Source organism: Quercus suber, unplaced genomic scaffold, assembly GCF_002906115.3.
Source record: "Quercus suber isolate HL8 unplaced genomic scaffold, Cork oak 2.0 scaffold_405, whole genome shotgun sequence".
In the NCBI taxonomy this organism is placed as follows: Eukaryota; Viridiplantae; Streptophyta; class Magnoliopsida; order Fagales; family Fagaceae; genus Quercus; species Quercus suber.
Window position 1 is genome coordinate 362,091 of NW_027069856.1, and position 15,489 is coordinate 377,579.

At 39.8% G+C, this 15,489-nt stretch overlaps 3 protein-coding genes across 3 annotated transcripts in view; 2 read left to right on the forward strand and 1 right to left on the reverse strand.

Moving 5' to 3' along the window:
- Positions 1 to 1,915: 1,915 nt before the first annotated feature.
- LOC112006848 (steroid 5-alpha-reductase DET2) lies at positions 1,916 to 2,867 on the forward strand. Its single transcript, XM_024039155.2, has one exon. It carries the CDS (start codon positions 1,967 to 1,969, stop codon positions 2,750 to 2,752), a length of 786 nt encoding a protein of 261 aa, XP_023894923.1. The 5' UTR covers positions 1,916 to 1,966; the 3' UTR covers positions 2,753 to 2,867.
- A 3,238-nt stretch (positions 2,868 to 6,105) lies between these two features.
- Positions 6,106 to 15,489, reverse strand: part of LOC112018480 (acetyl-coenzyme A carboxylase carboxyl transferase subunit alpha, chloroplastic) — a gene marked incomplete in the record, with an annotated part of 18,567 nt that continues 9,183 nt past the window's right edge. Inside the window, 2 exon segments of the mRNA XM_065761288.1 lie at positions 6,106 to 6,518; positions 6,880 to 6,915. Coding sequence (XP_065617360.1) covers positions 6,881 to 6,915 — 35 coding nt within the window.
- LOC136062345 (steroid 5-alpha-reductase DET2-like) lies at positions 11,454 to 12,384 on the forward strand. The gene has a single exon (XM_065761289.1). It carries the CDS (start codon positions 11,501 to 11,503, stop codon positions 12,284 to 12,286), a length of 786 nt encoding a protein of 261 aa, XP_065617361.1. The 5' UTR covers positions 11,454 to 11,500; the 3' UTR covers positions 12,287 to 12,384.

The window sequence follows — 15,489 nt, forward strand, 5'->3', positions numbered from 1 at the left end:
CATAAAAGTGGTGTCAAAACTTTCTTAAAATGAATTGTTAATTAATGTCTTAAGGGTACTAGTTAGCATGACCCTATATATAGGAAAATTATTAGGTATTTCCGGAATACCATAAATGCGTACTTTCTCCTCTCACATGAATGGTGGGTCCCACTAATTAAATTCATGATGGAACCCACCATTTATGTGAGAGGAAAGAGTACACATTTATAGTATTCTGGAAATACACAATAATTTCCCCTATATATATATTTCTCATAGACCCATGACAACTTTTGTTCTTTATTAGCAACTTTGTTTAAGATCACATTGAAAAAATTTAGGTGTTTCGAGAGGGTATTAGCAACTTTGTTTAAGATCACATCGAAAAAATTTAGGTGTTTTTGAGAGTAATACTTCTGCCTCTTGTGAGGGATGAGTCTCATGTATGGGTGCACTATGGGGTCATCCCTCTCATTAGGGGTGTCAAATGGGTGGGTTTGGGGTGGACATAATTGGATTTGGATATATAAAACCCAGTTACCCATTAAAACCCATTTAACTAATTATTGCTAACCCAAACCCAACCCAACCCAATTATAATGGGTAAACCCCAACCTACCAAATTACCCAATTATCAAAATTACCAAAATGCCCATAAACACAGTTACAGCATAGCAACAGGAAAATAGAGGAATGTCCACCGTTTGGTTGCCAAGAAAATTTAGAAAAATAAGGAAATGAATCTTGAAAATTGAATTCCAATTATTTATGAACCGAAAACCAAAAAAAAAAAAAAATTAGAAGCTTTCTCCTCCTCCTCCTCCTCTGAAACCCCCAAGCTCATCATCCACCCTAGCCTAGCCCGGACCTGAATCTATGGCATTGCGTGTCGGGTCAAGTACCTTGTTGACTTGCCGGAGAACATTTGGGGATGCCTTGACGAGTCCATGTTCATCGTCGTCGCTCATCACGAACCAGTGCACGCCTTCGAGCTCGAGACGGAGTGTCTCCGACACAATTCGCGAGATCCGAATCACGAACTAGTGGCTCTGCCGGTTCGTGTACGAGAACTTCGAGGTGTCGCCGAAGATCATCATCGGAGGAAGAATCAGATCCTCCTCTTCCTCTGCCTTTTCCTCCTCCACCTGATCTCCCTTGTTATCTTTCGTCTTATTCTTCTTCACCGTTGGTCTAACCAGACTATCCCTCGCATTTCCTCGGGCTTGAACCGAACACAATGTTTCGTATCTGGGTTGTCTGGGTCTTGAATTTCTCTCAAGGTTTGGAAAATGCTTCCTTCGATGATTCGAAGCCGCTAGAAATGGACTCTGGTGAGCTCTCTTTTAATGCTTTTGTTAAAGATATTAACGAAATTGGAATATGTTTGGTTGCCGAGAAAGTTAAAGAAACAGAAATAAGAAAATTAGAGTCTAATTTTGTCTGAGGGTTGGGTTTTTTTTTTTTTTTTAAATTAATATATGGAAAGGGCTATGTTGAATTTGGGTATATTATTTTTGGGCTAAATGGGATTTAATGGGTTTTTAGTTAAAACCCAATAATTATTAGGTCTAATTGGGTTAATACCCATTTAATCCAACTAATAATTTGGTAGGTTTGGGTTCAATTAAAATGAGCAAATTTAGACAGTAAAATGAGTTTGGACTTATTTTACTACACCTACCTCTCATAGAGGTTTTTTGCTCCTACAGTGGGTAAGATTTACCCACAGGATGTAACCTACCAATGCGGTACTGCCAAGTGCCAATTACTCCCCAATCATTAATTAATTAACAAGAAAAGAAAGTCATTTAGTCCCCACCTAGGAATTAGCATTAAATTATAGAAAATTGCACAAAAAACACGCGCATTCCAATCCAACTCAACCACATCGCCATTTTTTTATCGGGAACCAGCTATTTATAGCCCACTTTCACACACACACTCAGACGCAAAAAACACAAAACACAAAGTCACAAACACAACAATGGTCTCATCGGATCAAAACCTCTTTCACTACAGCCTCCTAACTCTGTACCTCATAGGGCCCCCAATCTTCATCTCCCTCAGGTTCCTCCAAGCCCCATATGGCAAACACAACCGTCCAGGTTGGGGTCCCACCATGTCCCCACCTTTAGCTTGGTTCCTCATGGAAAGCCCCACTTTATGGCTCACCCTTCTTCTCTTCCCCTTTGGGTCCCACTCTTCGAACCCCAAATCTCTCTTTCTCATCTCCCCCTATCTTTTCCACTATTTCCACAGAACTTGCATATACCCACTTCGCCTTCACAACAACAACAATAAGAGTAAGACCAACAATGGCGGCTTCCCAGTTTCAGTGGCAATGATGGCTTTTGTGTTCAATCTTTTGAATGCTTACTTACAAGCCAGATGGGTGTCTCACTATAAGGATTATGAAGGTGATGGGTGGTTCTGGTTGAGGTTTTTTATTGGGTTGGTGGTGTTTTTAGGTGGCATGGGTGTGAATATTTGGTCAGATAGAGTTTTGGCGAGTCTGAAAAAGGAAGGTAAAGGTTATAGGGTGCCAAGAGGAGGTTTGTTTGAGCTTGTGAGCTGTCCAAACTATTTTGGGGAGATTGTGGAATGGCTTGGTTGGGCAGTGATGACTTGGTCTTTTGCTGGACTAGGTTTTTTCCTCAACACGTGTGCCAATTTGGTGCCTAGGGCACGTGCGAACCATATGTGGTATTTGGATAAGTTTGGGGAGGATTATCCCAAGGGAAGAAAAGCTGTAATTCCCTTCTTGTATTGACACAAAAAAGTTCTTTTTTTGTTTTCCTTTTGTGTTGGTTTTTGGAGATTTGGATGTGTAATTGCTATTATTACTTTATAAACAAAGATTTGGATTTAGCTATTGATATTGATAATATTTGATATTGCAATGATGAATTGCTTAATCTTTTGATATTTTAATAAATGTGCCTTCTTATTGTTTGGTGCGTGCGCCTTGCTATAATTTTGTTCCCAAGAATGGAAACACTGAATGCAGTGCAAAGAAAAAGTTGCGCTGGAATAACTCTGCTTGGCAAATTATGTAAGAATCTATATGTGATTTTGACAGTACATAATCAATATGTGGAATTAACCTTCCACATAAGTCTCAATGTGATTTTTTGTGCTTCCTTCCTATGTCATGCAGTCATCATGCTTTCTAGGGATGTCAATGTTCGACCAACCCACGAACCCAACATAGGTTTTAGCTTAATCTTTTGATGTTTTACATTTTATAAATGTGCCTTCTCATTGTTTGGTTCGTGCGCCTTGCTATAATTTTGTTCCCAATAATGGGAACAGTGAATGCAGTGCAAAGAAAAAGTTGTGCTGGAATAACTCTGCTTGGCAAATTATGTAAGAACCTAAATGTGATTTTGACAGCACGTAATCAATATGTGGAATTAACCTTCCACGTAAGTCTCAATGTGATTTTTTGTGCTTCCTTCCTATGTCATGCAGTCATCATGCTTTTGCTAGTATGTCAATGTTCGACCCAGAAACACGACACGAACTCGATACGGGTTTTTGCAGGTTAGGATTAGGTCTTAGTAGGTTTGGGTCATAAACGGGTTGATCTGAAAGCAATACGATAAGAAATAAGTCATAAGAGGGTCAACTAGCATGACCCACAATAGACATATTTGACATGTTAATTTATTTGTAGCAACCTAAAATGACCCATTTAACACAACCTGTTTAACTTGTATAAGAAATAAATATTCATTTTATTTTAGATTTGTCAAATAACTTTTATATCCAATCTATATTTTAAATTTAAATTGAAAAGTGAGTAATCTTACTAATATAATTAGAAATTAAAACTTTATCAAACCCTAATATAATTGGAAATTGAACTATATTATTTTGAATGTGAGTTGAGGACTTGAAGTCTATGCACTATTTTTGAGATGTGAAAAATATTTATTTCTAGATGGGTGTTATATTTAATATTAAGTTGGCTGAAATTAGTTGTATCACATTATTGTCAAACTAACACGACTTCTTTATTAAGCCTGTCAAGTAGGTTGGGTCAGGTCAACCCGTCTCATTAACATGTCCGGTTAGAGTTAAAAGATTATGACATGATTATTAAATAGATTGGATTAGAGTTAAGTCATTTAGTTAAGTATCCCTACTTTGACATGACACAAATCCGACACGTTAACTTGAATTGACCACCCTAGCTTTTGCTCTATTTGAAATGTGCTAGGCCTTAGGCTATTGGGCCTTGCTACATCTTCATTTTTTACTATCTTTATTGTCCCGTTATTGAGTGCATCTTCTATATGAGTTTTTGAAGGCCTTGAAGATTGGAAAATATTAGGCAAACAAGTACTTGTGGTAAGTTGGTAGTAGGTTCTTCACAATCATCGCCAATTGCTCTCTAGGGGTGTGCATGGGTCGGGTTGGGTCGGGTTGAGGGGATTTTTTGACCCAACCCACCATGGTGGGTAAAAAAAAATTCAACCTAACCTAACCTATCACATAAGTCCAACCCAACCCAACCCAATCCAACCCACATGGGTCGGGTTGAACCCATGGGTTTGCAAATTATTATTATTATTATTATTAAATTTATTATTATTAGTATATATTTTATATATATATATATATAATATTATATATAAGCACTTATAGTATATAATATTATTATTAGTATATATTAAATTTACAGCTGATTTAAAAAAAAAATTATTAAATATATATCAAATATGTAATTTTATGACCCACACCCAACCCGACCCACTATAAAAAAAAATTTTTGTAACCCAACCCAACCCACCAAGCCTTAAAAACCGACCCAACCCGGCGGGTCGGGTTGGGTTGAGTTTGGCGGGTTTGTAATTTTATGACTCACACCCAACCCGACCCACTATAAAAAAAAATTTTTGTGACCCAACCTAACCCACCAAGTCTTAAAAATCGACCCAACCCGACGGGTCGAGTTGGGTTGGGTCGGGTTTGGCGGGTCGGTGGGTTTTCTGCACACCCCTATTGCTCTCCTTCGGTAGGCCTATTAGTCTTTTAGGCCGCCTTGGTCCTCCATCTAGTGATAAAGGCCGAGAAAGGCCTTCTTAGCCCTCTGCTAGGTTGTTTCCAAATCTTGCCTAGTAATGTCAACCTCAGTGTTGTACTCCTCGATTACTCTTCCCTAGGACCATTCTAGGAAAATAGCTCATAGTTTTCATCATAGCGACTACCTTGGTGCTACTATATGGATCAAAGTCCATAGAAAAACATTCTTCATTCCTCCTTTAGCCCAGGTGATTGCATGAACATCTTCTAATGTAAAGCCAGACATGGTGAGTTCTCCTTTAACAGTGGCTTTTTTACAGATTTATGTGGTTTCAGAAGCAGGATTACGAGCGTATCTGAGCAAACTTCATATGGATGGACTAATGCACAAAAAGAGAAGAATTTCGGAGGCTCCACAGCCTCCTCCACTTTATTCTATGAAAGTGCAGAACTACACCATTGTTAGCACCACTCTAGGGCTGACTACCCACACTAGCAGCATCAGAATCATCACTCCTACCACCAGCCCTGCTGTCTCCTCAGGGACATTAATTAGCCAGCCCAATCCCAACATAATCGTAACCACCATCCGTAACCCATACGACATATCCTGTGCAAGTGTACGGCGAGCTTATTTGCTTAGAGTTGAGATGAAAAAAAGAGAAGTGATTTTAAGCAAATAAGCTTGGTTTAAACAAACAAGCTGACTTATTTGTTTAAAGTCACATTTTTTTATAAACCTAACATTTAAGCGAATAAGTTTGTAGCGAATAAATGCTCGCAAACGCAGAAAATTCGAGCATTAAAAATAAAAAAAGAAAAAGAAAACAATTCAGTCATTCAGACTTAAAGGTGCTCATAATGTTCACCCAAAGGTGCTTTCACTTTAAAACACTAAAGCCATGAAATTCTTTCATGGAAATGGACTATTAATTTATCCAAACTACATATAACTGTAATGTCCCTGACAACCTAGTCCACAACTCAAAATGGCAATAAAATTGTTAACAAAAGCAACTTAAGAGCAACAACATGAAATTAAGCCAAAAACGAAAGAAAAGGAGCAACAAAATTCTAGGCAAAGGACAAGAATAATTAACCAAACGGCATCTTATTTCAAATATATAGAAGCTCTTCTAGCCTCCCTTGCACTCAGCACAATCTATACAAAGTTGTGTGTCTATAAATAAAAAAGATTAACAATTAAAATGTTCTACCAAAAAGGGAGAAAAAAAAGGAACATGAGATGCTAAATTGTAACAACGTAATACAAATTGAAGCATTCCGGCTGAAAAATACGCAGTTATGCTGTCCCTTGTTGTTTCTGTGGATGCAAAACCATGTGGACCAGAGCAAGAGATAGCAATAAATGCTGGTAGCATTGAAGACAGCTGAAAGTCAAAATCTTTCCTAGAATTAGTGCAGCTTCAACTGTTTTATCAATAACCTCCATTTGTCTCCAATCCACCTTCTTTAGCACAAGATATCAGCAAAATACTGATATCATACTGCACAATTTCATAAATTAATGAGCATGATAATCTAATGGAGAGTAAAGAAAATGAGATATGATACAATTTATACAAACAATGTACCCACTGAATTTATCATTCAGATCATTTGAAGACAGGAATGGAGTTACCAAGATTATATTATCTGAACTTTTTAGAACCAAAAGAAAAGGCATATATACGAATTAATAAACCATGTAAATTCCCAGCCATTCTGACCAAAAAGTTGCAAGACTGATACAGTGCATCATGGGGAGGGAAAAAGTAAGAGCTTGGTGGGAGAGAGAGGGGAGAAGGGGGGAAGGGGGGGGGGGGTGTGGTGGGGGGCAAAACACATAATGAGAACAGATGAACTCACATTAAGCAAAGGAGCTATTCGCACCCACATTCATCTCTACNGGAACAAATGGTGCTGCCTTTAACCAAGGGCCGAACTGCTGTGACTCAGGCAGGAGGCTTCCTTCACTTTCCACCCACAGCTCGCAGTCCCTATCTTCATGCGCCAAACAGCCACACCAGAAGCAAAGGCTTGGAAGCCTCTCATACTTGAAGTGTACCCATAGTTCCTTACCGTTGTCAAGTAAGACCACTCGTCCCCTACTCAAGGGTTGGGTGATATCTATTGTAACCCGGACCCTCATGAAATTATCTCCCTCTGATTCCGCTTCAGCAGTCCCTACATTCACCTCTCCAATCGCTTCACACAGCTGTTCAGCAATCTTTTTCGTCCGAAATCTGATTGGAAGATCGTGAACTTGCACCCAGAATGTCACCTTCCTAAACTCCATATCACCTACGACCATTTCCCTACCATACCGTTGCAAAACCATTAGACGTTTATCAAAACTCCAAGGCTCAGCTTCCATAACTTTCTCCATCTCGCTCTTATCGTCAAATGAAAATAAAACCACATGGTCACTTTCCTTTTTGATTCTGAAGCCATTTTTCGATCTCCAAAGGGGAGTGAGAGTCTTAGCAATGGCGTCTATGTTGAGAGCTCTTTTAGTCAGGAATTTCGCTGCTAAAATAAACTCCGTTTTCGCCTGCTCCTCCTTAATGCGGAAGTTTGCTCCTTCACATTCCGAGAGGGTCAGGCTGTTCCAGTTTTTCGTGAGTTCTTCCATCCTAATCTATTAACTGTTTCCCAGAGTCCCTAGAGAAAAAAACCCAACAAAGCCTTAAGGTAAACTTGTTACCTTAAGGGACAGAGACACCTTCCGAAGAAGGGACACCAGTTCTACACTCTAGGAGAGGGTTGGACCACCCTTCACTAGCAGAGAGAAACCGAGAGTACATAATCTATATGTGATTTTGACAGTACATAATCAATATGTGGAATTAACCTTCCACATAAGTCTCAATGTGATTTTTTGTGCTTCCTTCCTATGTCATGCAGTCATCATGCTTTCTAGGGATGTCAATGTTCGACCAACCCACGAACCCAACATAGGTTTTAGCTTAATCTTTTGATGTTTTACATTTTATAAATGTGCCTTCTCATTGTTTGGTTCGTGCGCCTTGCTATAATTTTGTTCCCAATAATGGGAACAGTGAATGCAGTGCAAAGAAAAAGTTGTGCTGGAATAACTCTGCTTGGCAAATTATGTAAGAACCTAAATGTGATTTTGACAGCACGTAATCAATATGTGGAATTAACCTTCCACGTAAGTCTCAATGTGATTTTTTGTGCTTCCTTCCTATGTCATGCAGTCATCATGCTTTTGCTAGTATGTCAATGTTCGACCCAGAAACACGACACGAACTCGATACGGGTTTTTGCAGGTTAGGATTAGGTCTTAGTAGGTTTGGGTCATAAACGGGTTGATCTGAAAGCAATACGATAAGAAATAAGTCATAAGAGGGTCAACTAGCATGACCCACAATAGACATATTTGACATGTTAATTTATTTGTAGCAACCTAAAATGACCCATTTAACACAACCTGTTTAACTTGTATAAGAAATAAATATTCATTTTATTTTAGATTTGTCAAATAACTTTTATATCCAATCTATATTTTAAATTTAAATTGAAAAGTGAGTAATCTTACTAATATAATTAGAAATTAAAACTTTATCAAACCCTAATATAATTGGAAATTGAACTATATTATTTTGAATGTGAGTTGAGGACTTGAAGTCTATGCACTATTTTTGAGATGTGAAAAATATTTATTTCTAGATGGGTGTTATATTTAATATTAAGTTGGCTGAAATTAGTTGTATCACATTATTGTCAAACTAACACGACTTCTTTATTAAGCCTGTCAAGTAGGTTGGGTCAGGTCAACCCGTCTCATTAACATGTCCGGTTAGAGTTAAAAGATTATGACATGATTATTAAATAGATTGGATTAGAGTTAAGTCATTTAGTTAAGTATCCCTACTTTGACATGACACAAATCCGACACGTTAACTTGAATTGACCACCTTAGCTTTTGCTCTATTTGAAATGTGCTAGGCCTTAGGCTATTGGGCCTTGCTACATCTTCATTTTTTACTATCTTTATTGTCCCGTTATTGAGTGCATCTTCTATATGAGTTTTTGAAGGCCTTGAAGATTGGAAAATATTAGGCAAACAAGTACTTGTGGTAAGTTGGTAGTAGGTTCTTCACAATCATCGCCAATTGCTCTCTAGGGGTGTGCATGGGTCGGGTTGGGTCGGGTTGAGGGGATTTTTTGACCCAACCCACCATAGTGGGTAAAAAAAAATTCAACCTAACCCAACCTATCACATAAGTCCAACCCAACCCAATCCAACCCACATGGGTCGGGTTGAACCCATGGGTTTGCAAATTATTATTATTATTATTATTAAATTTATTATTATTAGTATATATTTTATATATATATATATAATATTATATATAAGCACTTATAGTATATAATATTATTATTAGTATATATTAAATTTACAGCTGATTTAAAAAAAAATTATTAAATATATATCAAATATGTAATTTTATGACCCACGCCCAACCCGACCCACTATAAAAAAAAAATTTTTGTAACCCAACTCAACCCACCAAGCCTTAAAACCGACCCAACCCGGCGGGTCGGGTTGGGTTGAGTTTGGCGGGTTTGTAATTTTATGACTCACACCCAACCCGACCCACTATAAAAAAAATTTTGTGACCCAACCCAACCCACCAAGTCTTAAAAATCGACCCACCCGACGGGTCGAGTTGGGTTGGGTCGGATTTGGCGGGTCGGTGGGTTTTTGCACACCCCTATTGCTCTCCTTCAGTGGGCCTATTAGTCTTTTAGGCCGCCTTGGTCCTCCATCTAGTGATAAAGGCCGAGAAAGGCCTTCTTAGCCCTCTGCTAGGTTGTTTCCAAATCTTGCCTAGTAATGTCAACCTCAGTGTTGTACTCCTCGATTACTCTTCCCTAGGACCATTCTAGGAAAATAGCTCATAGTTTTCATCATAGCGACTACCTTGGTGCTACTATATGGATCAAAGTCCATAGAAAAACATTCTTCATTCCTCCTTTAGCCCAGGTGATTGCATGAACATCTTCTAATGTAAAGCCAGACATGGTGAGTTCTTCTTTAACAGTGGCTTTTTTACAGATTTATGTGGTTTCAGAAGCAGGATTACGAGCGTATCTGAGCAAACTTCATATGGATGGACTAATGCACAAAAAGAGAAGAATTTCGGAGGCTCCACAGCCTCCTCCACTTTATTCTATGAAAGTGCAGAACTACACCATTGTTAGCACCACTCTAGGGCTGACTACCCACACTAGCAGCATCAGAATCATCACTCCTACCACCAGCCCTGCTGTCTCCTCAGGGACATTAATTACCAAAAAAAAAAAAAGCTTTCTCCTCCTCCTCCTCTGAAACCCCCAAGCTCATCATCCACCCTAGCCTAGCCCGAACCTGAATCTACGGCATTGCATGTCGGGTCAAGTACCTTGTTGACTCGCCGGAGAACATTTGGGGATGCCTTGACGAGTCCATGTTCATCGTCGTCGCCCATCACGAACCAGTGCACGCCTTCAAGCTCGAGACGGAGTGTCTCCGACACGATTCGCGAGATCCGAATCACGGACCAGTGGCTCTACCGGTTCGTGTACGAGAACTTCGAGGTGTCGCCGGAGATCATCACCGGAGGAAGAATCAAATCCTCCTCTTCCTCCTCCACCTGATCTCCCTTGTTACCTTTCGTCTTATTCTTCTTCACCGTTGGTCTAACCAGACTATCCCTCGCATTTCCTCGGGCTTGAACCGAACACAACGTTTCGTGTCTGGGTCTTGAATTTCTCTCAAGGTTTGGAAAATGCTTCCTTTGATGATTCGAAGCCGCTAGAAATGGACTCTGGTAAGCTATCTTTTAATGCTTTTGTTAAAGATATTAACGAAATTGGAATATGTTTGGTTGCCGAGAAAGTTAAAGAAACAGAAATAAGAAAATTAGAGTCTAATTTTGTCTGAGGGTTGGGTATTTTTTTTTTTTTAATTAATATATGGAAAGGGCTATGTTGAATTTGGGTATATTATTTTTGGGCTAAATAGGATTCAATGGGTTTTTAGTTAAAACCTAATAATTATTAGGTCTAATTAGGTTAATGCCCATTTAATCCAACTAATAATTTAGTAAGTTTGGGTTCAATTAAAATGGGTAAGTTTGGACGGTGAAATGAGTTTGGACTTATTTTGTTACCACTGCCTCCCATGGAGGTTTATTGCTCCTGCAGTGGGTAAGATTTACCCACATGAAGTAACCTACCAATGCGGTACTGCCAAGTGCCAATTACTCCCCAATCATTAATTAATTAACAAGAAAAGAAAGTCATTTAGTCCCCACCTAGGAATTAGCATTAAATTATAGAAAATTGCACAAAAAACACGCGCATTCCAATCCAACTCAACCACATCGCCTTTTTTTATCGGGAACCAGCTATTTATAGCCCACTTCCACACACACACTCAGACGCAAAAAACACAAAACACAAAGTCACAAACACAACAATGGTCTCATCAGATCAAAACCTCTTTCACTACAGCCTCCTAACTCTGTACCTCATAGGGCCCCCAATCTTCATCTCCCTCAGGTTCCTCCAAGCCCCATATGGCAAACACAACCGTCCAGGTTGGGGTCCCACCATGTCCCCACCTTTAGCTTGGTTCCTCATGGAAAGCCCCACTTTATGGCTCACCCTTCTTCTCTTCCCCTTTGGGTCCCACTCTTCGAACCCCAAATCTCTCTTTCTCATCTCCCCCTATCTTTTCCACTATTTCCACAGAACTTGCATATACCCACTTCGCCTTCACAACAACAACAATAAGAGTAAGACCAACAATGGCGGCTTCCCAGTTTCAGTGGCAATGATGGCTTTTGTGTTCAATCTTTTGAATGCTTACTTACAAGCCAGATGGGTGTCTCACTATAAGGATTATGAAGGTGATGGGTGGTTCTGGTTGAGGTTTTTTATTGGGTTGGTGGTGTTTTTAGGTGGCATGGGTGTGAATATTTGGTCAGATAGAGTTTTGGCGAGTCTGAAAAAGGAAGGTAAAGGTTATAGGGTGCCAAGAGGAGGTTTGTTTGAGCTTGTGAGCTGTCCAAACTATTTTGGGGAGATTGTGGAATGGCTTGGTTGGGCAGTGATGACTTGGTCTTTTGCTGGACTAGGTTTTTTCCTCAACACGTGTGCCAATTTGGTGCCTAGGGCACGTGCGAACCATATGTGGTATTTGGATAAGTTTGGGGAGGATTATCCCAAGGGAAGAAAAGCTGTAATTCCCTTCTTGTATTGACACAAAAAAGTTCTTTTTTTGTTTTCCTTTTGTGTTGGTTTTTGGGGATTTGGATGTGTAATTGCTATTATTACTTTATAAACAAAGATTTGGATTTAGCTATTGATGTTGATAATATTTGATATTGCAATGATGAATTGCTTAATCTTTTGACATTTTAATAAATGTGCCTTCTTATTGTTTGGTGCGTGCGCCTTGCTATAATTTTGTTCCCAAGAATGGAAACACTGAATGCAGTGCAAAGAAAAAGTTGTGCTGGAATAACTCTGCTTGGCAAATTATGTAAGAATCTATATGTGATTTTTTTTTTTTTTTTTTTTTTTTGAGAAAACAGCACTGACATTAAATTAAGAAATACCAGCTAAATCAGCCTGGTAAGAAGTCATTACATCCGGTGGAACATCTTCCATCCATATTACACAACTTGTAAAATTAACAGCTAACTTTGCCAAATTATGTGCTACTGTGTTGCCCTCTCTCTTAGTGTGAGAGTAGGACAATTTTGTGAAACCTGAAGAAAATGCTAAGGAGTCTTGTAGCAACAAACCAAACGGAGCAAGTCCAAAGTTTTTTTGTTTCAGGGCCGAAATCACCATTAGAGAATCACCCTCCAAGACTGCATCTGAAACGTCCAACTCTCTAGCAAACTCAAGGGCTCTAGACGCAGCCAAAGCTTCAATCTCCTCTGGTTTGAGCTGCTGTGGGACCCGAGTAGCCATGGAGGCCAGAACTAACCCCTTCCCATCACGGATCACTACTCCCAGTCCTGAGCAATTTCCATCGGCGAAGATGGCGCCATCAAAGTTGATTTTGAGCGCTCCCTGGTCTGGAGGTTTCCACCTTGCTCTTCTCACCGGTTTACTTGGAGGTGGTGCCATTTTCAGCGCTTGGAATTCAACGAAGCTATCAAGAGCCCACTGGGAAATTTGATGCAGGGGGCGATGGGCTTGATGAGTCCGAACCTGGTTCCTTTGATGCCAAATGGACCAGACATTGAAGGCAAACAGACCCGGTTTCCTGTGATGATCAAAGACCCAGGCCAAGAGCTCACTGAAACTTGCAAATCTCTGTTGGTTCCGAAAATGCCACAAGCTATTCACACCCCATACCCCATCCAGCTTTTTGCAACTCCACACCGCATGCAAAAAGTCTTCATTTTCTTCCTTGCACCGATCACAACATTCTTCTGTAATAATAGTTCGCCGGAATAAATTGCACTTTGTAGGAAGAGAGTTACGGCAAGCCCTCCAAATAATATTTTTTACTTTATTTGGGCAATCAAGGGCCCAAACCTTTTTCCATAACCCTTCCTCATTGTCTTGGTGCCCAGACACTCGGAATTCAACTTCATCTTCCTTCAAGAAGCGATAGCCCGTTTTGCAACTATATCTCCCATCATGCTCCCACGGCCAGTACAGAGAGTCTTCAGTTTCTTCTCTAGCCAACGGGATGTTTTTTATTTCCTCAGCTTCTTGTGGTGAAAAAATTCCATCTATCATTTCAATGTTCCAAGTTCTAGCTTCCTCATTAATTAAGTAATCCACTGTGGCTTCTTCCATTGTTTCCACCATTGGAGATAGGACCTTGGTTGGGTGTTTTCGGGGCAGCCAATGGTGTTGCCAAATTTTTATGGACTTTCCATTCCCCACCCTCCAGCAAGCACCATCGAGGATAACATCACGACCGTACAATATACTCTTCCAAGCATAGGACCCCGAACTTGTTTCCTTAGCTTCTAGGAGAGAAGTGTTAGGGAAGAACTTGGCTTTGAAAACTTTGTAGAAAAGGGTTTCTTTGTTATGCAAAAGCCGCCATGCTTGTTTTGCCAAAAGGGCATCATTAAAGTGAGCCAAGTCGCGAAAACCCATACCGCCCACCATTTTGGATTTAGTTAGTTCGCTCCACCGAATCCAATGAATTTTCCTTCTATTTCCCCTTTGCCCCCACCAATACTTCTTAATCATTGCTTCAATGTCATCACAAAGCCCCAATGGCAATTTAAAGCACCCCATGGCATAAGTAGGGATAGCTTGGATCACAGCTTTGATTAAAACCTCTCTTCCGGCTTGAGATAGCAATTTACCCTCCCATCCTTGAAGTTTCCTCCAAACCCTTTCTTTTATGTAGTTGAAGCTAGCCTTTTTTCCCCTGCCAACAAAAGAGGGGAGCCCCAAATATTTCTCATAGGACTTCACTTCTTGGACTTGGAAGAGGTTCTTTATGCTTGATTTTGCTTCATCTGTGGTAGATTTACTAAAAAAGATTGCGGTCTTTTCTTTGTTAATTTTTTGCCCTGACCAAGACTCATAATCACCTAATATCTTCAGCACATTATGGCAATCTTCAGGGATTGACCTACAGAAAAGCAAGCTATCATCTGCAAAAAACAAGTGGGTTAGCTTTGGACCTCGTTTACATAAGGAAAAGCCCTTGATATCCCCATTCCTCGCCGAATGTTTTATGAGAGCATGAAGTCCTTCCGTACATAAGAGGAAAAGGAAAGGAGATAGTGGGTCTCCTTGTCTAATTCCTCTCTTAGGGTGGATCAACCCAGTTGGCTGACCATTCACCATGATGGAGTACGACACCGTTTTCACACAACTCATCATAAGAGCAACCCATCTATCACAAAAACCCATTTTCTCCAAAAGCCTCTCCAAATACACCCATTCCACCCGATCATAGGCTTTACTCATGTCTAACTTGATAGCCATAAACCCATGCTTCCCTGTATTATGTTGCTTTATATGATGGAGGGTCTCAAAAGCAACCATAATATTGTCTGAAATAAGTCTTTCCTTAGCAAAGGCCGATTGATGTTCAGTTATTAGGGAAGGTAAAAATTTCTTCAGCCTATTAGCTAGAACCTTAGAATAAATCTTATACAATACATTACAAAGACTAATTGGGCGAAATTCAGACACATGTTCAGGATTAGCTATTTTAGGAATGAGAGTAATGAGTGTATGGTTAATTGGTTCGGGTAGGGTACCTGAATTCAACCATGAGAGGATGGCTGAAGTAACATCATGCTGCATCGTCGCCCAAAAGTGTTGGTAAAACAACGGAGGCATACCATCCGGACCCGGTGCCTTTAGGGGAGCCATTTGATTCAAGGCATCCTTGACTTCCAATTCTGTAAATTCCCTCATCAATTCTTCATTCATCTCATCGGTCACCATGCATGGAATTTTCTCAAGAGA